The 26,085-nt window shown below is 53.3% G+C and overlaps 8 protein-coding genes across 8 annotated transcripts; 6 read left to right on the plus strand and 2 right to left on the minus strand.

The window, feature by feature from the left end:
- Nucleotides 1-1,150: 1,150 nt before the first annotated feature.
- On the minus strand, nucleotides 1,151-3,962 carry HER10_EVM0010120 (uncharacterized protein). The gene is made up of 3 exons (XM_035479589.1): nucleotides 2,578-3,962; nucleotides 2,319-2,519; nucleotides 1,151-2,252 (listed from the first exon to the last, which is right to left on the minus strand). The coding sequence occupies exons 1-3, from the start codon at nucleotides 2,618-2,620 to the stop codon at nucleotides 1,165-1,167; spliced, it is 1,332 nt and encodes a 443-aa protein (XP_035327212.1). The 5' UTR covers nucleotides 2,621-3,962; the 3' UTR covers nucleotides 1,151-1,164.
- A 1,058-nt stretch (nucleotides 3,963-5,020) lies between these two features.
- HER10_EVM0000253 (uncharacterized protein) lies at nucleotides 5,021-9,703 on the plus strand. The gene is made up of 2 exons (XM_035470043.1): nucleotides 5,021-5,946; nucleotides 5,999-9,703. The coding sequence occupies exons 1-2, from the start codon at nucleotides 5,618-5,620 to the stop codon at nucleotides 9,624-9,626; spliced, it is 3,957 nt and encodes a 1,318-aa protein (XP_035326432.1). The 5' UTR covers nucleotides 5,021-5,617; the 3' UTR covers nucleotides 9,627-9,703.
- A 264-nt stretch (nucleotides 9,704-9,967) lies between these two features.
- On the plus strand, nucleotides 9,968-10,607 carry HER10_EVM0002070 (uncharacterized protein). Its single transcript, XM_035471796.1, has 3 exons — nucleotides 9,968-10,296; nucleotides 10,393-10,473; nucleotides 10,553-10,607. Exons 1-3 carry the CDS (start codon nucleotides 10,104-10,106, stop codon nucleotides 10,582-10,584), a joined length of 306 nt encoding a protein of 101 aa, XP_035326586.1. The 5' UTR covers nucleotides 9,968-10,103; the 3' UTR covers nucleotides 10,585-10,607.
- A 499-nt stretch (nucleotides 10,608-11,106) lies between these two features.
- On the minus strand, nucleotides 11,107-12,581 carry HER10_EVM0002392 (uncharacterized protein). The gene is made up of 4 exons (XM_035472105.1): nucleotides 12,462-12,581; nucleotides 12,248-12,397; nucleotides 12,081-12,194; nucleotides 11,107-12,003 (listed from the first exon to the last, which is right to left on the minus strand). Exons 1-4 carry the CDS (start codon nucleotides 12,480-12,482, stop codon nucleotides 11,182-11,184), a joined length of 1,107 nt encoding a protein of 368 aa, XP_035326612.1. The 5' UTR covers nucleotides 12,483-12,581; the 3' UTR covers nucleotides 11,107-11,181.
- Nucleotides 12,582-12,795: 214 nt separating this feature from the next.
- On the plus strand, nucleotides 12,796-14,535 carry HER10_EVM0012342 (bystin). The gene is made up of 3 exons (XM_035481739.1): nucleotides 12,796-13,484; nucleotides 13,538-13,966; nucleotides 14,023-14,535. The coding sequence occupies exons 1-3, from the start codon at nucleotides 12,871-12,873 to the stop codon at nucleotides 14,441-14,443; spliced, it is 1,464 nt and encodes a 487-aa protein (XP_035327389.1). The 5' UTR covers nucleotides 12,796-12,870; the 3' UTR covers nucleotides 14,444-14,535.
- A 254-nt stretch (nucleotides 14,536-14,789) lies between these two features.
- HER10_EVM0006696 (Cdc73 family RNA pol II accessory factor) lies at nucleotides 14,790-16,766 on the plus strand (the record flags this gene model as incomplete). The annotated part of the gene is made up of 4 exons (XM_035476275.1): nucleotides 14,790-15,839; nucleotides 15,890-16,166; nucleotides 16,218-16,255; nucleotides 16,308-16,766. The coding sequence occupies exons 1-4, from the start codon at nucleotides 15,513-15,515 to the stop codon at nucleotides 16,764-16,766; spliced, it is 1,101 nt and encodes a 366-aa protein (XP_035326931.1). The 5' UTR covers nucleotides 14,790-15,512.
- Nucleotides 16,767-17,080: 314 nt separating this feature from the next.
- HER10_EVM0013303 (Cdc73 family RNA pol II accessory factor) lies at nucleotides 17,081-18,710 on the plus strand. Its single transcript, XM_035482665.1, has 2 exons — nucleotides 17,081-17,774; nucleotides 17,832-18,710. The coding sequence occupies exons 1-2, from the start codon at nucleotides 17,205-17,207 to the stop codon at nucleotides 18,477-18,479; spliced, it is 1,218 nt and encodes a 405-aa protein (XP_035327466.1). The 5' UTR covers nucleotides 17,081-17,204; the 3' UTR covers nucleotides 18,480-18,710.
- A 1,542-nt stretch (nucleotides 18,711-20,252) lies between these two features.
- Nucleotides 20,253-24,887, plus strand: HER10_EVM0009715 (DnaJ domain-containing protein). The gene is made up of 4 exons (XM_035479192.1): nucleotides 20,253-21,628; nucleotides 21,681-22,709; nucleotides 22,760-22,796; nucleotides 23,133-24,887. Exons 1-4 carry the CDS (start codon nucleotides 21,532-21,534, stop codon nucleotides 24,355-24,357), a joined length of 2,388 nt encoding a protein of 795 aa, XP_035327180.1. The 5' UTR covers nucleotides 20,253-21,531; the 3' UTR covers nucleotides 24,358-24,887.
- The last annotated feature ends 1,198 nt before the right edge of the window (nucleotides 24,888-26,085 follow it).

Here is a 26,085-nt window from a genome sequence, read left to right on the forward strand (position 1 = left end):
CTACGGCACTCCTCCGCCGGGACAATACTACTCCCCCGGCCCGGAGATGAACTACGGCCACCAGCAAGGCCCGTACCCGCCTCCGGGACAGCAGTACCCCCCGGGACAATATCCTCCCCAAGGACCCTACCCGCCCCAGGGCCAGTACGGACAGCAGTACCCCCCTCAGGGCGGTTACTACCAGGACAACCGCGGCGGTGGCTCTGGAGGCGGCATCATGGCCGGTCTGCTCGGTGCGCTCGCGTGCTGCTGCTGTCTTGACTGCTTGTTCTAAGCGGGCGGCTTGCGAACGTCAACTGGGGCCTAAGGGGCCAGATTATACGGAGCGACATTGCGATACAAACCACACGATACCCCCAACAGCTAAAGTACTTTGCGACCGATCGTCATATCGAACGTCATAAGCAGTACCCACCAAGAACGGGATGATGGCAGGAGAGATGGAGACGTGGTACGGAGATTACGGAGGTATCTGACCTGGAAACGATGCGGTGCTGAGAAACGCATGGCATAGCGTGGGAAAACACACGATAGACGATCCTCTGTCGGTGTGGTAGGGATTACCGAGGGTCGAGGTGTAATGCTGTCATGCCGACATTGCGCCTTTCGCATCGTCGTAGGCATGGAGGGCTTTCTTGCATGTCTCGAACGGCATCAAAGGGATGACGGGGATTCTCGATACCTCGATGTGGAATCCGGGAACAACAACTTCATTTTTTGTCATGGGCTTGAGAGACGGGTACGCTTTACAGGGAGATGAGCCCTTTTCACTCCTGCGAGGGCCTTTTGTGCTCCTTTTGGTGTTTTCCGTACCCGGTGGGATCCGGGAGTTTCGATAGCTTTTTTTCATCGCATAGCATAATATCATCACGGATACGCCTCGGAACATGCTGTCCTCTCCACCACTAAACTCTAAAATTGTGCGACTGTGAATTCCTATCGGCAAAGCTCAGGTGAGCTGAGCTCTTGAGTGCGGGGTATGCTTTCATCGAGAGTGGCTTGGCCGAGGACGCAAGCATCCTAGGCGCAACGCCACGGAGACTTTCACGTTACACGTGTAAGAGAGGTTTTCGGAGGGCAGAAGTGAAGACCGAAACTCCACCAAAAAATAAAACAGATTGAGGTATCTACAGAGTGAGCATCATATGATCTGCCGTCCCATTTCTATGCTACGCTACTGAAGAACTCGTCAAAGTCTCTTTGGATGTTGGCCACGCAGTCGTTTGTATAAATCATCTTTTGTACGTCGGGCGAGGCCCACTTATCCGGCACAGCGCCGGTCTGCTTGGACTCGGCAAACATCCGATCGCGCTCCTCCTTGGCTTTGCCCTCGCCGAGGTGCAGCTGCTTGCCCGAGAGGAAGGCCATGTTGACGAGCTGCGAGGTCCAGTCGCGCCGGGAGAGCTCGTAGGCCTTGAGGCAGCGCCGGAGCGTCGCGGGAGACGTGTCGGGCGCGCGGGCGAGAACCTCGGCGACGACGGAGCCGTCTTCGATGGCCATGGCGGCGCCCTGGCTCAGGTGCGGGAGGGTTGGATGGCAGGCGTCACCGAGGAGGGCGACAGGCCCGTCGGTGTGCACCCAGGTCGGTAAAGGTTTGTGCATGCGTAGGCGCCACTCGCAGACCTCGCCGTCCGGTACAAGGTTGAGCATGCGGTGGACGAGGGGGCAGAAATCATGGAAGACGTCGAGCATGGCCTTTTTGGAGCCCTTTGTGGTGTAGGTCGCGTTCGTGGCGACGGCAAAGTTGGAGTCGGGCTGAGTGGTGGAGAGGTTGTAGATTGTGTGCGAGGAGACGGGGTAGGCGATGATGTGGCGCTTCTCGCCAATCCAGCGGATGACCTCGTCCGAGTCGAGGAGAGCGAGGAGTTCTGGGTCGTCGGCGATCTGCTCGCGCTTAAGCATGATACGGTAGGCAGCCTGGCCCGTATCCTCTTCCCCGCCAACGGCGCCGATAGATTCAAGCAGTTGGGCGCGGATGATGCTCTTGATGCCGTCGCAAGCGATGAGAACGTCGGACTCGACTGCGTAGGACTCGCCGTCGCGCGGCTGCAGCACGAACTTTGGCTTGGGCGCAAAGGATTCGACCGATAGTAGTGCCGTCGCGAAGTGAAATGTGATGGCGGACTCCTTCTTACAGGCGTCGTACATGCCACCGGCAAGGGAGGAGCGGTGGCCGTTGCAGTGGGGGAAGCCGTACAACTTCCGAATGTCGGGCATCTCGACATGGGCGAGCTCAACATTGGTGGCGCCCTCTGTGCTAATATGTCAGTAACGTTGTGCTTGGCCAGGTGATGTGGTGGTGCAGAGGTCCTCCTTACGTCGAATGCTTGAACTCTTCACGTCTGTACACGTCTTCTCAATCTCAGGCCAGCAGCCTAGGCGATCGAGTACGCGGACGACGTTTGGCGGCATCTGAATGCCGGCGCCGACGAAGCCGAGGTTGGAGGCCGTCTCATAGACATCGATGTGCTTGAATCCCTTCTTGGCCAATGCAAGTGCGCAACCCAAGCCGCCCATTCCTACGCAAGTTCGTGTTAGTGAACGGTCTTCAAGGTCCGTGAGCCAGGCGGCGAGTACCTGCGCCAATAATGGCAATCTTCAAATCCTTGGGGTCTGCCATTGTGTCTGGTATGGTGTTGTCGTACTCGTCTCGAAGGGTATTGAATTGCAAAGCTCAGATGGACCAAAGTTTCTGATAATGCCGTCCTAGGGGTTACTTATGAAGTAGACGGCACGGAGCCTCATATGGAGGGGCATGTGGGGGATCGGAGGTAAGCTCGGGGTCCATTATCAGCTGGAGAAGCGGGGAAGCGATCGAGAATGAGGGGGATGCTGCGATATTCCCTAACTCCCCTTGGTCCTTTGATGAGCTTGTAGAGAGCCGGGATCGCAGGACGGGAAGTAAATACGATTCATCGGGATTGCCATTGGTAGACGAGCCAACTGCCGGTGCGCCGACGGTGCTGTGGGGGTGATGCGAACTTTAGGATACTGCCGAACCCCAAACCCCAATTTCGGGCGGTCAAAGTTGCTTGAATGTTTAGCCAGCGTTGGTTGTGGTAGTTGACGAAGCTGTCAGATGTCGTGTCAAAAAATTGGCTTAGTCACGGGTGCAAGTCGGATGTGAAAGTCGGCATGCGTGCGTCTAGACTCCAAAGCAGACATATGCAGGTGGCCTGGCCCGTCCGTGTGGGAATGTGGCTCGCTAGCTTCATCGCTGACAGCGGCGATTGTGTCTGTGTTGTGTTACCATACGATGGGTGGCTTGCTCACAGGCGCCCATCCAGGTTTTGGGGGGGATCCCCGCGTTCGGAGGGAGGGCCGAAATCTTGTCGTCATGTCGCGAGAGAACGGCACGGTGCCCCGGCGCCGGGAGTGTTATGATTTGCCTCGGCCGCTTAAGGGGTGGGAACCCCTGGTGATGGTTCGCTTCTCTCTGCAACGCGACCACAGCACGATCCCGAGGTGGGTATCCGTAATCTTGCTCCGATATCTGGAGGCCAGGAACCCAAAAGCGACAGCTGGAAGAAAGCAAGGGTTTGTATGGGTGGACGGGTGGACGGGTGAACGGATGACGGAGGAGGTACGGCGGTGACATGCGAAGCCACCTGTTCATGAATCTTTGTCGAGAGCAGGATTTTCAATCGTGGGAGTCAATCCCAGCTCCCTCTTTTGGACATTTCAAATGACGGCTGATGTTGTTGTCGGGACATTGTGCCAAGAAATGGGATCCCAACGGACCAGTGCGATACGCGGAAACAGAACGCCCTCGTTCCCACTGGTGGTCAATAACCAGCTTCTGCAGTCACTTGCCTTGGCAAACAATTGGTGACGCAGAGTGGCAGAGCAGACTAGACACCCTTCGGGACGCTTTATGGCGTACAGAGTAGACAGTATGGTGGTGGCTGTCTTGTCATCGGGAGACGTGAGTACCTAGGCGGCGTCTCGGCGACAGCTTCGCTTTCCGAGGCGCAGGTGGTTCTATTCAAGTTGACTGTTGGGATACCCCACGGCCCGAAATGCTGGAGGACGGCGCGGACAACGGCAACGAAAGGGTTGGCGAATTCCACAGTCCACCAAAAGGATATTTAGAGTGGCACAGCCACGCAACCTCGCCCCATTTAGCCACGACAACGTCTCTCGGTAAGCTTGTCAATGTGGATAAGGTTCATTGTCGATTCGCCTTGCTTGCACAGGGATGGCCCAGTCGATTGATAGTACGAGCGGCAAAATAGCCACAGGTGTTCCATTGTGTAGCATGCCCAAACAGATGGCGGTGTTCATGTTGTTGTGTGTACCCGTACGAGGGACAAATGAAATGTTTCCTCTGGCTGGGAGGAATCAACAAACGACGATGTTCTCAAGGGTATTCAAGTCTTGAACCCGGGAAGCAAGCTGATTTGACTAGCGAGGAGTGTCTTTCGGCTGGTACTTGGGACGAAGCGCGCGCTGATCTATTTCTGAGGCATGCGTCAGAATAGCGCGTCAACGTGGGGTGGGTGGTCAAAGGCTGGCCATGCCCACCACATCTCTTGAAGGTTGAATAGACTGGACGACTGAGAGGACAAGGGTCGTGCTGTACCAATACGTGTTGTCTGTACGAATCCTTATTACAGCAAGCAAATTAGCGATAGCTGGTCCGGTTGGTGGAAGATAGGATTGTACTCTTGTGTGATGAGAGATTACTGTGTAAGGTATCCGTAGGGAGAATAGGATAAGAGAGGTTTTGGAGGCATCCGTGGACCGTGGTCGAGGTCCCCTACTGGGCAGACGGTACGTACTCCGTGTTCTGGCGACATTGGCGACCTCAGTGATGAGTGGCAGATGATTGGGCCAGAGTCATGGCGAACCGCGGCGGGATCCCACTTTGTCCCGCAGGGTGGCAGGGGTCTGTTTCGTTTGTAGCGAACAACCAATGAAGCCGCTGATGTCACCAGTTGCAGGGCTCCTGAAGCGAAGTAAGGAAAACCAGCAACAGCGCACCCAGCGATTGACTCTGGGGGGTCACTGGGGGGCCTGCAGCGACTTGAAGCAGTAAAGTGCACCTGCAGTACCCCTGTCCGGGCCCTGGTCGTTATTGTATCTGCACCTTGTCAGCCAATCAAAGAAGCACAACTACTTCGGTCAAACCCTTTGCCTGCGATTCCTTGGCACTGGCTCGCTTCTGGCCTCTCTTTCTCTTGACCACCTCTACGCAGTAGTCTCTCTTTCTCTCGTCGTTTCTTGGCCCGGCTAGTTAATTACTTGACATCTGCTTCTTCTCCAAGCTAGAAATCCAGTTGCGCGATAATACCATCGGTCCTGGACACGAAAATAGCCACACGTGGTAATTCTCTTACGACCACTACCCGACACGAACGAAACCACAGACCTCGACACGACCACCATGCCTATTTTCTTGGTATCGTGAACTGAACCCTCGCCTTCCCCCCACGTTTTTCGTTCCTCGGCCGACCTCGACCTCATTTCGATCTACGTCTTCTCTGCCAAGACTATCTCCTTTCCCGACGACAACTTCTCAACGCCCACACGAGCACGACGACAACACATAGCTGTCGAGGCTGGTAGCCACCCGGTGATTCGATACATCGGCACCTCTTGGGCCAGCTAGTGGACGATGTCGACGACTCCCACTGCGACACCCTCAGGCTCGGCCACCCTGACGGGTACCCTCGCGTCGTCTCTCGCCTCCTCGCTCTCGACCGCTCTCTCTACTACACTCTCTGCGACATTGAGTTCCAATGGAACTATAACATCCACATCGAGTGCTTCGCCAACATCAGATACTGCCTCTGCTACAACATCAGCGCTCAATGTCGCAGGTAGCGAGAAGTACCAAGGAATTACGCTCGTTGCGTTCCTCACTGCCCTGGCCACCGGTTTGGTGGTCTTCGCCATCCAAATCCTCGCCTTTCTGCTTTTAAGAAACAAGATTGCGCGTATCTTGTGCGTATACCGGCTTGACTATCCCTTGCTATACAACACTAACGAACCGCAGCAAACCGAAAACGTACCTCGTTCCTGAGCGCGAAAGAACCGAATCACCTCCTAGCGCACCATGGAGTTTAATCAGCACGCTGGTCAGATACAACGATCGCGAGATCATCAAGAAGTGCGGTTTGGACGCCTACTTCTTCTTACGATACCTCCGAACCCTTCTCACCATTTTTATCCCAATTGCGGCAATCGTCATTCCCATTTTGACTCCGCTGAACTATAGCGATGGCCAAGGCCACGATCTCGTTGACGAGGCCAAGAATGACAAGAATGACACTACCAATGGCACGAGCTCTTCATCAGTCCGTCTCATGGCCAGAGCCAACAACGACGCTACGACAGTGCCTACCGGCCTGGACACTTTGGCATGGGGCAATGTGGGTAAGACTCACACCGGTCGTTACTGGGCACACTTGATTCTCGCATTGCTCGTAATCATTTGGGTCTGCACAGTCTTCTTCTTCGAGCTGCGCGTTTATGTCAAAGTTCGTCAGGACTACTTGACAAGTGCCGAGCATAGACTCCGTGCCTCTGCCACAACTATCCTTGTCAACAGCATTCCTTCCAAGTGGTTGACCGAAGAGGCTCTTAGTGGTCTATTTGATGTTTTCCCTGGTCAAATTCGAAACATCTGGCTCAACCGCGACCTAACTCCACTGCTCGAAAAGATTCAGCAGCGGGAAGACATCCATCTGAGACTCGAATCCGCTGAGACAGATCTAGTCAAAGCTGCGAAGAAGAAGCAACTCAAGAGGAAGAAACAGGAAGAAAAGGCTGCGAGAAAAGCGTCCAAGTCCAAGGGCCCATCGAGGCAGGAGCAGGCTCTCAGGAGACAGGCAGAAGATGCTGAGGCTAAGAAGAGGGCTGAAGCTGGTCAAGGTGTTAGTTCCGGCGAACATGACGAGGTCCCTCATGACATCAGCGCCGTCATCAACGAGAATCGCGACGATGCAAAGTCAAGACGCTCGAGCACTTCATCTTCGAGCTCATCCGAAGATGGTAATCGACCCCAGTCTAAGGGCTTTGGGCTGGGCCTTATCGGCGACGGCGTCACCAAGGTTGGCAAAGGTCTGCTTGGTGGCCTTGGAAAGGCTCAAAAAGAAATCAAGGAATTCACTGAGGATGTAGACGACACCGTTGAGACTACCAACGGCTTCGCGATGCTGCATCCTGACAACCGCCCGCGCAAGGTTCAAATTCTGGCCGAAAACGACCGACCCGCCACGCCCAAAAGCACAAAGGACACCACGGAGCAAGTCGAGCCGCTTACAAACACTGAGACGCACAAGACTCACTCTAGAAACGTTTCTGCGGTCTCTCAGGAAACTGCCGATCCCAACTACAAGCGAAGCTACGAGCCATTTGGCAACGGCAACACCGTCCGCAAAGTCAGCAACCTGGATCACATGTACGATCAGGAAACGCGTAAATTCTGGCAATTTTGGAAGGCCCCTGCCGGTGGCTACGCGTCTCCTGTGCCTCAGGGATTCGATGGCGGAGAGTACCCATTCAACCAAAAGAAAGACAAGACCTTGTGGCAGAACATCAAGTCTTATATCCCCTTCATGGGCGACGACGATCAAATCCCCGTCGACTATCCCGAATGGAATGCTGTCGGCGGCGAATACAAGAATATCTTGGATGATGACGCAGAATGGCGCAAATGGGTCAAGGAGAAGGACAGGCCGACTCATCGACTTCCGCGCTGGGGTTTCCCAAACTGGCTCGCATGGCTCACATTTGGCCCCAAGGTTGACACCATCTACTGGTGCCGCTCTGAGCTGGCCCGTCTGAACGTCGAGATTGAAGACGACCAAGCACACCCAGAGCGGTACCCCCTCATGAACTCTGCTTTCATCCAATTCAACCACCAGGTCTCAGCGCACATGGCTTGTCAAAGTCTCATGCACCACATTCCAAAGCACATGTCACCTCGAATCAACGAAGTTTCGCCAAAGGATGTCATTTGGGACAACATGGCCATGAAGTGGTGGCATGAGTCAATCAGATCTGGCACCGTCACCATCATCATCGCGGGCATGGCTTTCTTCTGGGCTATTCCTATTGCCTTTACGGCGTCAATTGCCAACATTGATGGTCTGGTTGAGAGGTTCCCGTGGCTGGACTGGATCAAGAAGGCGCCCATCGATAAGGTCGCTTCTGCGATTGCTGGTGTCTTGCCAGCGATTCTACTCGCCCTCCTGCTCTTCATTGTCCCTCATATCCTCGAACAGCTTGCCCTCTTCCGAGGTGTCAAGACGGGATCACAGAAAGCAGAATTCGTCCAGCGATTCTACTTCGTCTTCCTCTTCATCCAAGTCTTCCTTGTCGTTTCCATCGCGTCATTCTTTACCGCGTCGGCCGAAAAGTTGGCCAAGAACTTCGAAGGCCTTACCAATGTCACGAACATTCTGGATCTCCTTGCCGACAACCTACCAAGAGCGTCGAACTACTTCTTTTCCTACATGTTGCTCCAGGCATTGTCTGTGAGTTCTGGTACATTGCTTCAGATCGGTGCTGTACTGGTTTGGTATATTCTGGCCAGGGTTCTTGATTCTACAGCCCGCGACAAGTGGAAGCGGAACACGACCTTGTCAAAAATTGCGTGGGGTCAATTCTTCCCCGTCTACACCAACTTTGCCTGCATTGCACTTGTTTACTGCGTCGTTGCCCCACTCATTTCGCTATTCGCGGTCCTGACGTTTGGCTTGCTGTGGTTTGCTCAACGCTACAGTATGCTCTATGTTACGCGGTTCGAGAATGATACAGGCGGCGTCTTGTATCCCCGCGCGATCAATCAGACGTTCACGGGCCTGTACGTGATGGAGGCTTGCTTGGCAGGCTTGTTTTTCATCGTGCAAGATGAGCATGATAACAACACTGCCGTACCGCAGGGTGTCATTATGCTCATCACCATAGGATTTACAGCCGTTTACCAAGTTTCCCTCAATACGTCTTTCTCGCCGCTGTTCCGATACTTGCCCATCACCGTCGAAGATGAGGCAGTCATCAGAGACGAAGCATTTCAACGAGCACAGAACAAGCGCCTTGGACTCGGCGACGACGACGATGATGAAGACGATGAGAAGACGCCCATGAGAAATGGAGACGGTGCCGGCTCGGTCAACCGCGATATCGAAATGCAAACCATGAGTAACGGAGCACCGAAAAGGAAGCCTTCGACTATGCGTAAGGTCAAAGATGTCGGTCACTGGGCTAAGCGGGAGGGCAAAAACCTGCGTAGCAAGACATGGAAGATGGGCCCCGCACCCGTACACACGGCAGCCGAGTACCGACGTCAGCAGCGAAATAAGGATCTCGAGGCTCAACGGGCACTGGGAGAAGCGTTGTATGGCGGTTTCCACGACGAAATCGAAGACTTGACGCCCGATGAGCGTGACGCACTCGTTAAGAACGCGTTCAAGCATTACGCTCTTCGGGCGCGCGCGCCTGCAGTCTGGTTGCCCCGCGACGATATTGGGGTGAGCGATGACGAGATTCGGCGCACCAAGGAGTACAGCGAACACATCTGGATCAGTAACGAGGGCACGGCTCTCGACAGCAAGGTTCGCGTGGTGTACGGCGCCAACCCGCCCGATTTCTCAGAGATTGACATTATCAACCTTTGAATTGTATATTTGAATATGTAATGAAACAAACGCATATACCCAGCCGGCGTTAAGGGGAAACATTAGCATTAGAGAAGAACAGAAATAGCGTTAGTGTTTTAGAGTATTGGAATACAGTCCTTGAATACTCTTGACCTCCAATCTCACTGCCACCTATCACATTGCATCAGTCAACATCATGAATCCGACACAGACAAAGACCTGGGAAGAGGAACATTGGACGACTACCTAGTGCTTATAAATCATCAAAGACCAATGACGTTGGAGACTCGACGAAGATTCAAAGGCGCATAGACGACGTATTCCCCGCATCCCCCCCTCTTCTTGCATCAAGTTGCTGCTAATAAGTCGTTGATCCAATTACAGGTCAATCTCATCTTTGCGAACGTAGGATCTTCTACCAAACCAGCAGTTTGCTACTTTTGACCATATCTTTCCCCATCGAAGTGAGACGAACAACGAAAGAAAAGAAACAAGATGACCAAGACCGGGAAAGCCAAGGCCGTCGTCAACGGCACCACGCTCGCGGAGGCGACGGAGTGGGAGGAGGTCGAGGGGAACGTCTATTTCCCGCCCTCGGCGGTCAAGACGGAGGCGTTTGAGAAGACTGAGACGACGACGTTTTGTCCTTGGAAGGGGACTGCGAATTATTACTCGGTTAAAGTCGGGGGTGAGTTCAAGTTCTGACCCCTGGCTTTGATATACCTTACCCTATGCATTTGGATTTACGGTGGCTAACTATGGGGGATGGCGTGGGTGTGTGTAGATGACAAGCTCAAGGACGCGGCTTGGTATTATCCTACGCCCAAGGATGGGGCGAAGGAGATTAAGGACCATGTTGCCTTTTGTGAGTTGTTTCTCACATTTGCTTTGGGGGTTCTGGTGTAGGGGATTGAGGTGAATGATGAGCTGACTCTGTGGGATAGACAAGAGTAAGGTGACTGTCACTGTCGAGTAGATGGATTCTGGGAGAAAGCTGGGGGATACGTGTGGGCTGGTTCTGAGCCTCGATATTTATTAAAGTGAACGGCAGGAAAGGCTGTTAGATATCGAAAGCAATGCAGATAAACTCAACGCCGTCTATCTTCTCGAGTCTACTGAATACTTTTCCGTGTTGCTCCTCCGCTCTGGATTTTGTTGGTACCTATGTCGGCGTGCCCCACTTTTGCCGAAATACTGTCATGATAACTCACCTCACCTCACGAAGGAAGGAATGAGGAAGCAGGAAGCACAAAAACAGAAAAAAATATGGCCGCCCAGGGAGTATCGAACCCAGCGCCAATAACTGGCAAGCGGTGAAGGTAGTCATGCGCCTCAACCCAGTTGGCCATATAGACGAGCCAAATGTCCAAGATATTTACTGAGGCGAACGAAAGGATCGAATATATACCCTCTGCGTCAGTCACTGGGTCGGTTCCTTCCTCAGGCATGTCGCGTATTCATGGGATGAAAAAAAAATACCAACTTTTGGATTTTGGACCTGGGTATCCCCTCTTTCTACATAAGCCATGACCAAAGGGAAGAACTTGCAAACCTCATCATGATACTACCCCGTCTAGACTTCGACAATCTCATCATCGTCGTCATCATCGACCTCCTCGACCTTTGAGCCATTGGTCAGCTCCTTAGGCTTGGACCCCGCCTCGCCCTCGCCCTCCTCTGGCTCCTCGTCTCTCATCAGTACTTGCACCAGACGGTCGCAGGCATCCTTGACGCCCTCGTCGTTAACGCGGGAGTGGTTTTCGCGGATGATAGGGTACACGCTGACTCTTCTCAGCAGATCGCGGCCTCCTCTCGTCGTCGTGAAGAGCAGAAGCGTCTCGATGTGCGTTTGGATGATCTTGGGATCCGAGTCACGCTTCTTGTCGGGGGGCAAGAGCTGCAGATCAGGCAGCATGCCCATGGTGTCGTCCTCGTCGTACTCCTCGTTGCCGGTGATGGGGAGGAGGATGTACGGCAGGATGTCGACCTCGTCCTCGTCCATGAAGGTGGAGTGGAACTGGATCTCAAACGCGACGTTCTTGATCGTGCTCGCGACACCCTTCCTCCGGATCTCGGACTGGTGCTCGGTGAAGACCTTGAGCTTGGTGATGGGGATGACTTCGTCATAGTCTTGCCGGGTGACAAAGTGCTGGCGCACTTCGGCGTGCTTGGTGAGATCTGCAAAGAGGTAGGCGAGGTAGTCGTAGTCGGCGTCCTTGTTGTAGGCCCCCTTTTCCTTGACGAAGAGATCGACCAGCTGGTTCAGAACCAAGTCGTTGGACTTGAGCTCCGCTGGCGGCGTTTGCTTCTTGGTAACAATAGTGTTAAGTCCATCCCACTTTGCCAAATTGGCAAGCAGCATTGCCATCAGGTTGGCGTTTGCCTCATCGGGTTTCTGTAGGAAAAGGGGTTAGTCAATCGCATAATCCCACCATTGCGTGGTTCTATGCCAAGTTAAGAAAGTTGACATACTACTACCAAGTCCAAGAGGATATCAATAAACTTCTGGTCTGTAGCCACGTTCTCAAGAACGTCTTTCTCGGCAGTCAGGTTGACGAGAATTGTCAACGCATGTTCTGCGATTTTCTGTCTATTGTCAGTCTCGGGATCAGGTAAGTGATGGAAGGCCTTTTGCTTACAGGGTGATCTCTAACTAGGAACTTGAGGTGCTTTACGGGAGTCAAGTTCTCTGTCTTGAAGATTGCCGGGTCCGCCTGTGAGTAGCCTACGAGGTTCTCGATGGCTACCTTTCTGAGATTCGCATTAGGATGAGCGATGAAGCCCACGAGCTATCACATCATGAGATGAGTCCAACAAAGTGCAAGGTAGGCATTTCTGATCGAGGAAGCATACCTCTTCCAATTCTGTAGGCATTTTTGGGCTATTCTCCAGTGTAGATCGTGAATCAAAAGACAGAACTGCGTGAAATATGCTACTTTCTCAAAGCCTTTTGAGGAGAGGTATCAATTTCACTATAAGACAGACTTGCAGAGTCACTTGCAGAAGCTTTTTGGTGGGGGTTTGGTGGCGGGGCATTGACTCTGCTCGCCGATGAAGTCAACATCAGGGGTTCTCATTGGACAAAGGACCAGACAAGCCCCATAACAAACCGGTCCAGGGTTCTGGGCACTAATCAGGCGCGGGGCAATCGATAAGAAAATCAAAAATTTCTGGCTCACAGGAAAAAAAAAAAGAGGCACCACTTATCCCGCCTGTCAGTCGTACTCCGCCACGACCATTTCTCACCGAGTGACTCTCAACAATGGGCAAGGCTACCACCCCGACCGACCGCCAGTCGCGGAGACACAACCCTCTGCAGGATGATATCCTTGCTACAGGTCCCTTGAAGAACAAGGCGCCCAAGAGAAAGAAGGGCAAGAACTCGGACGAAGAAGACAATGGCGAAGGCTTCGTCGATGCGACACGGAGTCGCACCATTCTCAAGCTAGGCCGAGAGCTTGCCGAGGAGGACGGTTCTGCGAAGCCTCAAGCCGCAGCGAAACCCACTGTCGACCTTTTCGGAATCGAATCGAGATACGGCACCGATGTTGGCGACGAACAGGCGTACGATGATGAGGAGGCCTGGGGTGAAGAGGACGAAGTTGTTGAGGAGATCGAGATCGACCCCGAAGACCTCGAGACATACCGCAAATTCTTGCCCGAGGCCGAAGATGACCCTGCGGCGATGCTGAACCAGCATGGCTGGGGCAGCAAGGGTCCCGACGACGAGATGGCTGGCGGTGGCACCAACTTGACGGAGCTCATCCTGGAGAAGATTGCGGCACACGAGGCTGCCGAGGCCCGGAAAGCAGCGGGCGTCCCCGTTCGTGATGAGGAATATGAGCTTCCCCCGAAAGTCGTTGAAGTGTACACAAAGTATGTACCTCAGATTGGCTCTCACCAGAAGTTAGTTGCTAACCGTTTGGTAGGGTTGGATTCATTCTGTCGCGATACAAGAGCGGCCCCTTGCCAAAACCCTTCAAAATTCTGCCGACTCTGCCTCATTGGGAGGACATCATCGAAGTTACGGAACCCCAAAAGTGGACGCCGAACGCTGTTTACCAAGCGACGAGGATCTTTTCTGCTTCGAAGCCCATCGTCTGCCAGAAGTTTATGGAGCTTGTTGTTCTCGACAAGGTCCGCGAGGATATCTACGAGAATAAGAAGCTGAATGTGCACTTGTTCGACGCGCTGAAGAAGAGTCTGTACAAGCCCCGAGCGTTCTTCCTCGGCTTCTTGTTCCCCCTTCTTTCCAGCGGCTGCACGATTCGTGAGGCGCAAATTGTTTCCGCTGTGCTCGTCAGAGTGTCAGTGCCAGTACTTCATTCCGCTGCGGCGTTGAAGGGTATCACCGAGATGTAGGCTTCCCCGTTATTCAAATTTTGGCCGTGATTATGTGCTAACGCGATTGCAGTGCTGCTCAGGAAGCTTCGGCGGGCACCGAGGGCGGTGGTGCGGCCAACATCTTCATCAAGGCTCTACTAGAGAAGAAGTACGCCCTTCCGTACCAGGTCATCGACTCGCTCGTCTTCCATTTCCTGCGATTCAGAAGTGTGGACCCTGCATCCATCAAGGAGGGCCAGTCTTTCTCTGGAGACATGGTCAAGTCGCTGCCCGTCGTCTTCCACCAAAATCTTCTGGCATTCGCCCAGAGATACAGAAACGACCTGAGCGAGGATCAGCGAGAGGCGCTGTTGGACTTGCTGTTGACCCACGGCCACCACTCTATTGCGCCTGAGATCAGGCGAGAGTTGCTGGCTGGCAGAGGAAAGGGAGTGGCTGTTGAGCAGCAGAGTGCCGCATTCGACGGTGATGACACGATGCTCGTGGATTGAACGACATATGAAAAACAACTGGGACATGGGAAATGGAGCTTGGCCAACCCCTGGGCATTAGGAGGCGTTAGCAGGTCTGATTTGATACCCGCAATCCTAATCGAATGGATTCTGAGAAGCTCTTGACATTTTTATGCGTGACTCTCGTTTTTACGGACTTCCTACTTGGCAGGAGCCGCTTTACTCGCCTCAAAGTACCTTGGGGACTAGGTAGCCCATCCTGCCGAAAACGGAGGTTAACGAGGACCACCACGTGTCGTCTTCAGCATAGAACTTCCCCGGGACCTGCCGTGAGATTTCCAAAAACTTTGTTTTGATATCTTTTCTCTTGAACACCTTTGAGTATCTTTATGGTTTCCCTGCAGCCTGCCCAGCCCTCCTCATTTGGCCGGCCATTATCTCCACGAATCCCTAGCAAGCCGTCCTTAGCCTAATGGCCTCTATTCATTTACTTGACGGCAATGATGCAGTGACAGAACGCCCGAGCTCTGGAAATGGTCTGCCGATGAGTACCGTGGCATTCAACGACCCTTTTCAGGACCCCGTCCGGACTCGCAGACGGACGTAAGTCTGCCATGTGCTGGCAATGACAGCTGTTGACGCTGACCCCATTCACAGATCGTCTTCGCAGTCCTATCCCATATCCAATCGCGATGTTCACAGGCTATCCTTTAAAACGGCGCTCAGAGTCACTTGTCCTGAGGTGTTGCAATTTGCACCTGGAGATAGCTGGGATGGATCCAGTACGCCCAAGAGGGGACAATGTGACGGATACTTTGGCTCACTGCCAGCAACACCTACTACGCCGCAGTCACTGCCCCGTCCCAGCACCAGGTCAACTCCCACTCAGCCGTCTCCAAGAGATTGGCCAATGACTCCGAGGCCTGGAAGCTATCATGATCCTCCAAGGCCCCCCAAAGAAGGATGCGAGTAGGTCTGGTTTCCTGAAGGATATTGGGCTGAGCGAGAGATCATCTCTGGAAAGGCGCGCCAAGGCAGCGCAAATAAGCGTTGGAAATGGGCCAACAGATCCCCAAAGATTCGAAACGTCAGCACCAGTGAGCAAGGGATGCTGCCTCCGGATGTTCCCCCGTCTCCGAGGTCCGTACTCAGCTCCAATGGGCCTCTTAGCCCATCGTCAGAGGAGTTCCAGACTAGAGTGTTGCAGAATACGTTGCTTCACACAGTACGACCTAGTTTGGACCGGATGCCGAGCATTCAACATACCCTCAATTCACCGGAGGAAAAACTAGCAATGACACTCCAAGAACCTCCTCCAGAGCTAGCACAGCCGTTGGAATCAATTCATGGCGCAAGCTCTGGTGCCCCATCAATAAGCCAAAGCATCCAGAGCCGGAAAAGCATCAAAATGTTTTCTTTATTCAAGAACATGACTGTCAGTACATTGATGTTAGACCGAGCGGGGTGTATGCTAATGTTGAGCAGAAGCAATCGTCCGGGTCGATATCCGAATCTCTTGCCTCCGAGCAACTCGCCGACGTGCCGAAGAATATCTCAAGCTCTCCGATATCCAAAACGCTGACTTGGTTTACCCACAAAGAAGATCAAAGGTCTACGGTCACAGGCACAAGCTGGTTCGGCAAGGCCCCTTGGCACCGCAAAGACTCCAACGACACCATCAGCAGTGCCACAAGTTCTGTACGAGACTTTCTGGCAGGGAAAACGCCACCTGTCACGCCTGATCCCGAGGGCTTTCTGAGTGGTAAGAAACCAACAATCGCCAATCTTAATGTAAGCTAACATCAAGAGATAGGCCAACAAGACTCTACCTTGACGCCGTACCCTGCTGGAGTGAGTGCGTCCAGATCATCTTCGAGAAGTGTTCAACTGACCGTCACATCAGGAAGCTACAAGGGTGAGAACTCCGCCAACGCATGAGGACACTGCGGATGGAAAGCCACGAGGCTTTTTCACAGACATGGTTCCACCTGGGGAAGACAGTGATACCTGGGACGCTGCTCAACCGGCCAGATCTACAAGTATTAAACGAAACCAAACGAGATGCGACGATAGTCTCCCAAAAAGACCCAAGGAGTGGTGGGAAGCAAAGCAACGAATGCAACCCAAGCGGAGACTGACAGGACCTCGCAATTTCGAATTTGATCTTCCGGAGCACCTACCCAGTAGTCCAATGTGTCCGGCGAACCCTAAACACGTATCGAGTGGTACTGGGGTTTGTGTCTATCACGGGAGAGGGAGGAAGGAGTCAACACTCAAAATAGAGCATAAAATGAGTGACAGACGCCAAGGATCAGAGGTGTCCATTACCTCGGAGACCGATGAGAGATCAATATGGGACTGATGCTGGTTGAGCCTTTATTCACGCCCTAGAATGAATCAAATTGACGTATTCTCACGGTCCTATTACCTTGTGTGGGCATCACTAATAATCATGCGTTCTCTAACCAAATCATGATTATAGGGATGTGTAGGTCAAGGTCGACAGAAAGCAGCTTGGAGGTTGGAGGTGCATAGGTAGGAGGCCCAATTGTGGCGCAGCTCTATAAGTTGATTAATATGGGCCATGTAATGTGGCTGAAAATGGCGATAGGTAGCCAGCAAGTGAGGCTGAACCTCTAGCCCCAAATTTCGAGGCTCGTAAACACCCATCGCATCTACACATACAACCCAAGTCAAGCTCAATTCGGTCATCCAAGCCTTTTGGTCATCTTTCCAGGCTTTCAGAAGCTCTATAAGGGCCCGATACTTATAATCCTAGTCGTTTCTTCTACTTATCATCATGGCTGCTAACGAGCAGGATCCATTGCTCCTGCTGCGGCAGTCCATCGCATCGAAACGACCTGCGGTTCCCACAGCTTCAGCCGATGCTTCTGCGACCGAGGTTCCTCTCTCGCAAGCTACCCATCTACTCTTCTCGCACCCAGCTCCAGTTTCTGTATCGCTCTCGACACCGACGCGTTTCATTTCAAGCGACCGCCCGGTCGACCTGCGATCTATCTACTTCGCCTGGCTAAACAAGGATGTTGCGATTCCCGAATACAACGCGAGCGCTACCCGCCTCAACGAAGAATTGGGCAGCCTAGGCACTGTCCAAAACCTTGCCTTCGTCGAACGTTTAGACTTGTTCACTTGGCTGGAAGGCGCTAGTGAGGAGAGTGAACACATCAAGCCTTTGGCTGGCGACAAGGACGGCAAGGAGGGAGCTAGTGCGAGCGCGTCCAAGACTGCCCCAGCAACTGCGGCGAGTCGAGCTGGACGAGGCACTTTGGATCCTAGATTGGCGGTCATCTACAATGGAGAGCGCAAGATGGGGGATCGCAACTCTGTGTTGCGCGGCGTGAAGCACACGGTGAGTCGCGATCAACCTCACAACCAAGCTACACATGACTGACTCGATTCTGTTTAGGACTTCTCTCATGTCCGCAAGCTCGCTGTTCCTTTCATCCAGAAGAAACCCAATGGCTCGTCGAACATAAGCGCCAACCCATCCCTCGCGCTCAACCAGAAGGCTCCAACGAGGCGACCAGACCCGATTATCCTCCTCTCGCCCTCGGCCTCCTCCCTTCTGCGCCTGTCCAACATCCGCTCTTTTCTCGAGTCAGGGCGCTACGTGCAGCCCGACGGCAGCGCTGCTGCTAGCATGCTGCACGTCTCCCGCGTCATGAAGGATATCGACCCGTCGCGGCCCATGCGTTTCATTCTCGTCGAGGGCCCTGAGCAGTTCAAACCCGAGTACTGGAATCGCGTTGTCGCAGTCTTCACCACTGGTCAGTCGTGGCAGTTCAAGAACTACAAGTGGAGCTCTCCTCCGGATCTGTTCCGCCGTATTTTGGGCGTCTTCATCGGCTGGCGCGGGGAGCAACCGCCAGACAGCGTAAAGGACTGGGGCCACCGCGTGTTGCAGCTCGGCGTTGATCGCTGGCGTGATGGAACTGGTGCTCAGGAGGCGGCCAAGTTCAGGGACAAGGAAGCTGCAGAGTCGATCTGGCGGGCAATTGAGGCGAACATGAAGAACAAGGGATGGACAAAAACCACTGCGCCAACCCAGCTATGAGTTTCCATCAGAGCCTCTTAGGATGACGCACAGAGATGGCTGTCATTGATGCTGCGGGACCGAGGACTAGGGTACTCGACTTCCCCATAACAACCAAGGTCTACCATACATGTAAAAGTGAAAACACAGAGGGGCTGGGAAATAAGTTCACAGCGATGGCGTTCAAGGATTGATTTGTGCCAGGCGGCTAGCAGAGGGGACTGCTCTGGGGCAACTTTTAAGGTACCGGAGACTACTAGAGTGACTACCATGATAAAGGTCTCGAAGAGGAAGATTTGAAAAGTATCTCAGTTATTTGGTGATAAAAGCGAGAGGCTGCGACTTAGTTGAGAAAGGCACCAATGGATACGTCTTAGATGTTCCCCTCCCATTCTTCCGCCTGGCAATTCAGGATTAATGGCGCTGATGAGACAAAGAACAGGGAGATTCCACCTGTATTCACTGAGTAGGTTGTCTTGAGATCATATGCGTTGCAGAAGACCACTGCCTTACAAGAGGCCAATGAAGCTGAGGCCCAGGGCATCCATATGCCCCTGGTCTGTCTGGATGGCGGGGGCGGGTCCTGATCCTGACGTCGTCTAGCATAAGTGTTTGATCCTAAGGCAAGGTGTTTGGTCGATCATCCCCTCTCACGCATCGTTGTGAATACGTAGAGGGGGTTCAAGTTCGATAGAAGAAACAAAACCGGCTTTGAGATGTTTACGTAGCTTTCGGCTGGCGTAGGAGTGGGCTCTAAACTCGCGTGGACCTGGGTTCATGCGGGGGAGGGGTCCGGCGGGCTTACTGCAGATGAGCCAAGCTGGGAGGCCGGGCAACGGTAGTTTTGTGACAATCTTTCAGTAGTTTTTGTTATCAGCCGCCTTGACGTGTTGAAGAGAGATTGTTTGTTTGATTGATCACAAAAAGCTCGTAATACTCCATCTGGCTCAAGATTTCCTCTTAGGAAATTGTTTCTTCAATAGATGTGAGGCGCAATTGGGGGTTCTGAGGCCTCAGCTCAGACAGCTCCAGTCGGAGATTTTCAAGCTACTGTCTAATTACCTTAGTTAGTGTCAGCTTAGGCCGGCACGAGGTTGCCGAAGATTGGATTCGCCTTCAAACGTCTTGTCTCTCGAGATTTGAGGTCACCCCCCTTGACTGGAATGCATCGGCGCAGATGCCGTCGAATCAACGCAGCGTTGAGAGCATACGAAGAATCCGTAACTGGGGCAATTTTGATAGCTCCAGCCTCCAACTCCATCCTCGGCTCCGTTTGTCCAGGCGATGCTTGGAGATGCATCACGCCTGCCGATATTCCACGCTAGAACAGTGGCTTAGCCCAGCTGGATAGGCTGACTAAAGAAAGGTTAGGCAACTCGGGTGAGGCTTGAGGCGAGATCCCCACCATGGAGGCGACATGATGCAGCTATCCGTAGATACCTCACCCTTCCACTACCTACCTATTGCGGATACTGTTCGAAGAGGCGTATTGGGTGCAATTGAAATAGATTTCAGACGATATTCTGGGATGCCTTACGTTACGCCGAAACGAGAACACAATAGCGTCAAGCGCACTTACACGCGTCTTGCCGCCAAGCGCGGGGGGGGGGGGGAGTGCGTTCGTGTCAGTGGAGAGAAGCAAGCAGGCGCGGACTGGCCGCGGGCAAGGTAGGCAACGGTTGGGGAGCTCGAGGCAGCTGGGGATCCAGCTCAGGCCAGAGGTAACCGGGGAGTCCCTGGGAACCCTTCTAAAAAACTAGACCCTTTTACCCCATCCATCCCTCCTTGCTGCCCGCGCAACCGAACGGACAGAGGTGGATTAGACGGCCCGTCAAAAACAAACGTTCAGTTAATATTTGCTTCTTCCTTTTCGGTTTCGCACACTGCCGATGCGGCTCCTTTCTTCTCGTCTTGACGAACTACCCGCGAACCCCTTTCCTTGGAACAACGTCGCATTACAGCTGCGTCTCTTCCACCTCGCCTCTCCCGCCGGGCACCCGCGGCTCTCGTCCGACATTCGCCCACGGTAGTCAGCTTTTGGCATCTGCTGCAGCAGCAGCTGCTTCCCAGTTTGACGTCATCTCGGTGAGTTGCTTTCCCACACACGCACGTCGCATCGCATCTGCCCAATCATCACCGCGTCTTCCTCTATGTGAGATTGTCTAGCAGAACGACGGTGAAGGGCCAACCAGTGCCAGCGAACTTCCTGCGGTTCCAGTGCCTTCGTCGACTGGTTGGCTCGACTTCTCAGCCCGGCAAGCCTACCCTGCTTCAGATCGCTTCTCTTCCTCCCCCCCACGGTGCCTGCTTCCGTCATCTAGCATCAACGCATATCCTTGTTGCTGTGCAGTAGTCGCCTGTTCAACATAACGCTGCGAGCTGCGAGGGGCAACAAACACCAAACCTTCCAGATCTGTGGGGAGCAGCTGCCAACGTTCTTCCCGTCATCTTACAACTGGGCGACTGCTACCCTCGTGTTACTTCCGCGATTGCTTACCTCTTCTAAAACTACTGCCGTGCCCTTTACCACGATAACTTCCGCTTGCGAAAACACCTGCTACTTTGTTCCAAATTACCCGTGACACGACTGCTGACTTCCTTTGCTGCCTTAGTCCACTCATTCTTTTGCCTTCCCCCTCCTTACAGAAACCCACAACCTTTCGATCGACCTTCCGAAGACGAACCTACATCTGCCAACGTGGTAGAATTCGAAGCTGCAGACAGCCATTGCAACTACGTTTCCCGGACCGAAATAACGGTGCTTGGAGAACCCGATCGTTTTGCGAATCTCGACTGTCACGTCACTTTACTCAGCCACCAATTACGCAGGCGACACTTCTGAGCTACGCCACACCAAGACCTACCCAACACAAGGCTGTGTATCTAGATCCCGGCAACCTTCAACACAGACAGGCGGCGAAGCTACTTTCGACAATCTCGAGCGTGCTTCGTTTGGTCTACACCTCTACAAATCTTCGCCACGTCGAGATATCCTAAGCTTGGCATGCGTTTTGGACAAAACAGTCAGCATTTCCAGAGTCTTTAGTCTGTCGAACATCAATCCACCGTCAGGATGGGGGGAGTCGACATGAGCCGCGATTACTACGCGGATCTGGAGCTTCCGGCAGACGCAGATACGAATGAGATCAAGAAACAGTTTCGAAAGCTAGGTATGGTGAAGCTGATCTCTTCCTGTCGAACGAGTCGATTAACCCGAACTAGCACTCAAGTACCACCCCGATCGAAACCCAGGCAGAGAAGCTGAAGTCAACTCCCGATTCCAGGTTATTCAGTCAGCCCATGAAATTCTTACCGACCCTCAACAACGAGCCAAGTACGATGCCGGGAGAACGCGATCGAGATATCCTACAGCGTCCGGAGTCCGAGGCAACCCCTGGCAGAATGCCGGTGCTAACTTCCCTCCCCCACCTCGTCGTAATGCGACAGCTCGTAATCCGCCGCCGCCTCCGCCAGCCTCAGGAGCAAGTAGATACCGCAACTTTGCTTCGGGTGCGGCACCAACGGCGAAAGCGCAGACGAGAGACGACCCAGAAGCGAAGCGGAATGCCTGGCATGCTTTTGAGAATATGAAGGGTCGGGCCAGCCAGTCCCAGCCAAAGCCCGCCAAGGCCCCCGAGACTCCAAAGCGACCAGTTCCCCGGACTCCTTCTCAGAAACAGAGGGCGGAGGCTTCCTTTGGACGCAAACCTGGCTACACTCCTCACTCGCCAGTCCCTGCAGATGAGCCTCCGGTGAACTCGTCCAACTACTCCACCTCATCCCGGCACACCAACATTTTCGCAGACAATGCGCGAAGACAACAAGAGGCAGGAGTGCCAGACCCTCTGGCGCAATTTAGGGACTCGGATTCTCGCCAAAGCACTCCCTACATGTCACATGGCGGCGAGAAACTGAATCCATTCGATGGCATCTCTGTGGGACGTGCGAAAAGCACCCGGGAAAGCCCTCGGCCACCTCAGGATAGCTACGGCCCCAATCTTTCGCCTGGCAGCGCTCGTCAACGCGCCCAGAGTGTCCCCCGTCAAGCAAGGACTGAGCCGTCGAGCCCTCGCACTTCGACTTCGACGCCGCAAGAGGATCGCCCTAATACGGCGGCTGCAACTGCGTCCAACTCGCCCAAGGACCCATTCAGATCCCGCGCAAGCGCAAGATACACCCCACCGAACACGGCCACCGGTCCTGGTCCGAACAATGCGCAGGCGAAGACCACTCCTTCTCAGAATCCTAATGGTGGGATTGTCTAAAGCTTTATAACCCAGCAAAAGCTAACGTCTTCGCAGGAGCGGGAAATATTCACACGGCACAAGGATCTTCAATGTACGGAACATCTTTTCCCCCAGGTTCTTTCCCTCCTTTTGCGGTCCCCAACCTGCGGCGCAAGTCAGCAGCCGAGGCTCGCACACGATGTGCAACGCAGCATCCGCTTCCTGAGCAGTCGAGCAACGCAGAACTGCATGATTCGCCGTCTCCTAGTGGAGATAGGTCGAGGAGCGACTCACTCACACCATTCGAGCGAAAGCAGGGCGAACTTCTGAGCAAGCTTGTGAAGAGACAAGCGCCAGACCTGGCGCCGCTTTCTCGTGACAAGCGCTACGCGATTGGCACTCACCATGATGTTACACCGAGCCAAGCTGACAAGAAGATTACCAATAGCTTCAATTTTCCGATCGACGATGACACCTTTGCCCGAACCGCCGCGCCAGAGCAGCCAACTTTCAGCCGCAGGAGCACCGAGGAAATTGACACGAGCTTTGTTAACGGTGATGGTCCAGATGCTTGGAAATTCAGCGCCGGCAGTCCGATCCAGGACCAAGCCGCCAAGGTTCGTTCACAATCCGGAAGCCGCGTAGGCCGTCGATCACCGATCAAGCGTCCCAGCTTGAGACACCAGAAGGATATGTCGGGCCAGCCGGCAGGATCGCCTTCTGCAGAAGGAAAGTTTGATGCTCAAGACTGGACCCAACAGATTGGGGCCCAAAACTTCGTGCCGCATAAGACGCACTCTACATCAACATCTCCTACCCGAATTTCTCGCGTCAACTCTAGGAAGACCAAGGTCAAGCCGACGGCAGGGGGCAATGCAGGACTGGTGAATGATGACTACGACAGTGACGAGGAGACCGAGTGGAGAGGACGAAAGTCAATGGCGGAGCCTATCGGTGCGAACAGCCCGAATGCTATGGACATCGACCCCCCGCAGACTGGGACTTCTCAAAAGCGAGATCATTCGAACAGCGCAAGAAACATCCCTGTGGAACCATCTCGTCCCGAATGGAGGCCAGGCAATGGCTTGCAAGAAAACGGCCCGAAGTTACCTGCGCGCAAGCCAGAGTTCAACCCGAACAATGCCGGTTCTGAAGACAGCGAGGAGTTTAGGGCCAGCCTTGCTGACCTCAAGAATGTGGCGCCGTTCGCGCAAAACTCTTCTGGCCTAGGTTCTCTGAATGATCTCAAGATGAGCCTGCCGTTTGAGAGTCAGCCGTCAGGCCGCGCTCCGATCGACAAGGAGAAGAAGGCCTCGCTCGATTTCCCGGTCATCCCGCAAGCACCCCGACCCCCGCCTACTTTCGCGGTTAATTTGAAGCCGACCGGCGGTGCCTGGCAGAAGTACACCCAGGACTTCCAGAGTTACGTTTTGAGATGGGAGATCTTCAACGCTCAAGTGATTGAGCATTTCAACGCTCGCAAGGCAAATATCGCCGATCTCCGAGCTCGCAAGGGCTATTCCTTCCTCGTCTCTCGCGGCGATGATGAGATTCACGAATATCTTGAGTGGATGGCACAAGATAAGGAAGTTCGAAGGAAATGGGCTGTCGCATGCGAAGACCATGAAGCACGCATTCGTGAGTTCATGGTATATAAGGGCAAGATGGCATAAGTGAAGGCTCTTATTCTGTTTGTGCCTTCTGCTTGGGAAGGATTCTACTGCCCTCGAAATCCTTGTTCTTACCTTACGGGGGTGTAATTTTCAACTTTGACGACAGCTCTGACTAAATGGGAAACGACACAGAACGATACCCGGCATTTGGGGGGATACTAATTACGATTCAACCTTGTCTCTCTTGACTGGCACAATCGACCAGGCCGCGTTGCACATACACTCACTCGCCGACATCGTTAACGGCGACACACCATTATGACATAGACGAAGAGGGAGGGGTGTGTGTATACACCCATATTTGCGCTACATTTTGCACTTTGCTCTTCTGCGTTAGGTTTTTTGGGGTTCTTCGATTCGATCCTTTATGATTGTGCTGGCCTACGGTCATCACAGTCTTGCATGGCCAGGCCTTGGTTGTTTCTTGCCTTGGCTACTATGGGTGGATCGGGTTGTGTAATACATATCAGATTCTTGGGGCCCTTCTGAGGCTACCCCTATTAAGCTTGGTTGAAACTCTTCAAGCTGGACAGGCATGGGGAATCGAGTAGACAACCAGCATCATTAGACTTACGCATTTTGTCGTTGTGATTTTATTCTAATGCTCGTGAATATCTCGCCGTGTTACTGCTTTCGTATCAGATGTAGCAATCTCTGTCCTCCGCTGTCCATGTAGATGTATGGCAAGGGGAAATTTCGTAAATTTACAAGCAATGAAGTAGATTTCCCTAGATCCTTACGTCAACACCAACACAATAAACATTGAAGTCATCGCGAGTTCCTGAACTCCTACAAACCAAACCCTTTCCCTCTCTTAACTGCCCTTTTCTTGTTGATCAATTTTCTTTCTACGGGTAGCTCATGTCGTCCTTTGTGGCCCTCGGCTCACAGCCATATGCCATGCTTACTACGTCTCTCTCTCTATCAAGGAGGAAGAGGCGAAGGCTTGAACGTGGCTCGAGATCCGGAACGTTCTTAGATCTCACGATCCCGTGAAGGAGGCCTCTAGCTCCGCTTGTGTTGTGACTTTAATCCAAGGAAAGCCTTGCTTGCCTTTCTTCTCTTCTCTGAATTGTTTCCTGGAACAACCCTCTGTCGTTTGCAATTATTTGCCCATCTTCGAGAGGCTCAAGCTTCGACATCGCTTTACGGAATCGAAACAACGGGCGGAAAGTTGCTCTACGTTGCTTTTACTCGCACCGCATTTTTCGACTTCGACTTGAATCGAATCAGCCATGGCGAAGACCCCTGGCGAGCCGAAGGAGGCTCTTGTGCTTCCTCCGTTGAGACCTCCCAGGCCGATCCTCAAGCCGACCCCCAGAATGATCCCCCAGGACTTCGCCAACAACATGTGCTGGCATCAATACGGACACAACATGGGAACTCTGCTCAAGCATCTTACTTGCAACATGTGAGTGAAGGGAGTTTCCTCGAGTCTTTTGGCTTCTTTTTCTCTTTCTCGGGTTTATGGGGATCTGTCTTGGATGGTGAGATATCATCACTGAGTTTTACACTTATTGCATGTTTTTGGTTCGTCGAGGGTGGTGAGAACCTGCTTCCTTCCTCCCGCGGAGGAGGTTACTTCGAAGAGGCATTCCATCTCGCATTGAGAGAGCTCTAGGTAGCTCGATATCTCTGAGAAGACAGAAGCATTTGAGGAAGGAGACGCCCTGAACCTTTCCCCGACCTTCCTTCCTGATTTACACTGCCAGAGGCCCGCCTCATTCT

Source organism: Colletotrichum scovillei, assembly GCF_011075155.1.
Source record: "Colletotrichum scovillei strain TJNH1 chromosome Unknown Contig00011, whole genome shotgun sequence".
Taxonomy (NCBI): Eukaryota; Fungi; Ascomycota; class Sordariomycetes; order Glomerellales; family Glomerellaceae; genus Colletotrichum; species Colletotrichum scovillei.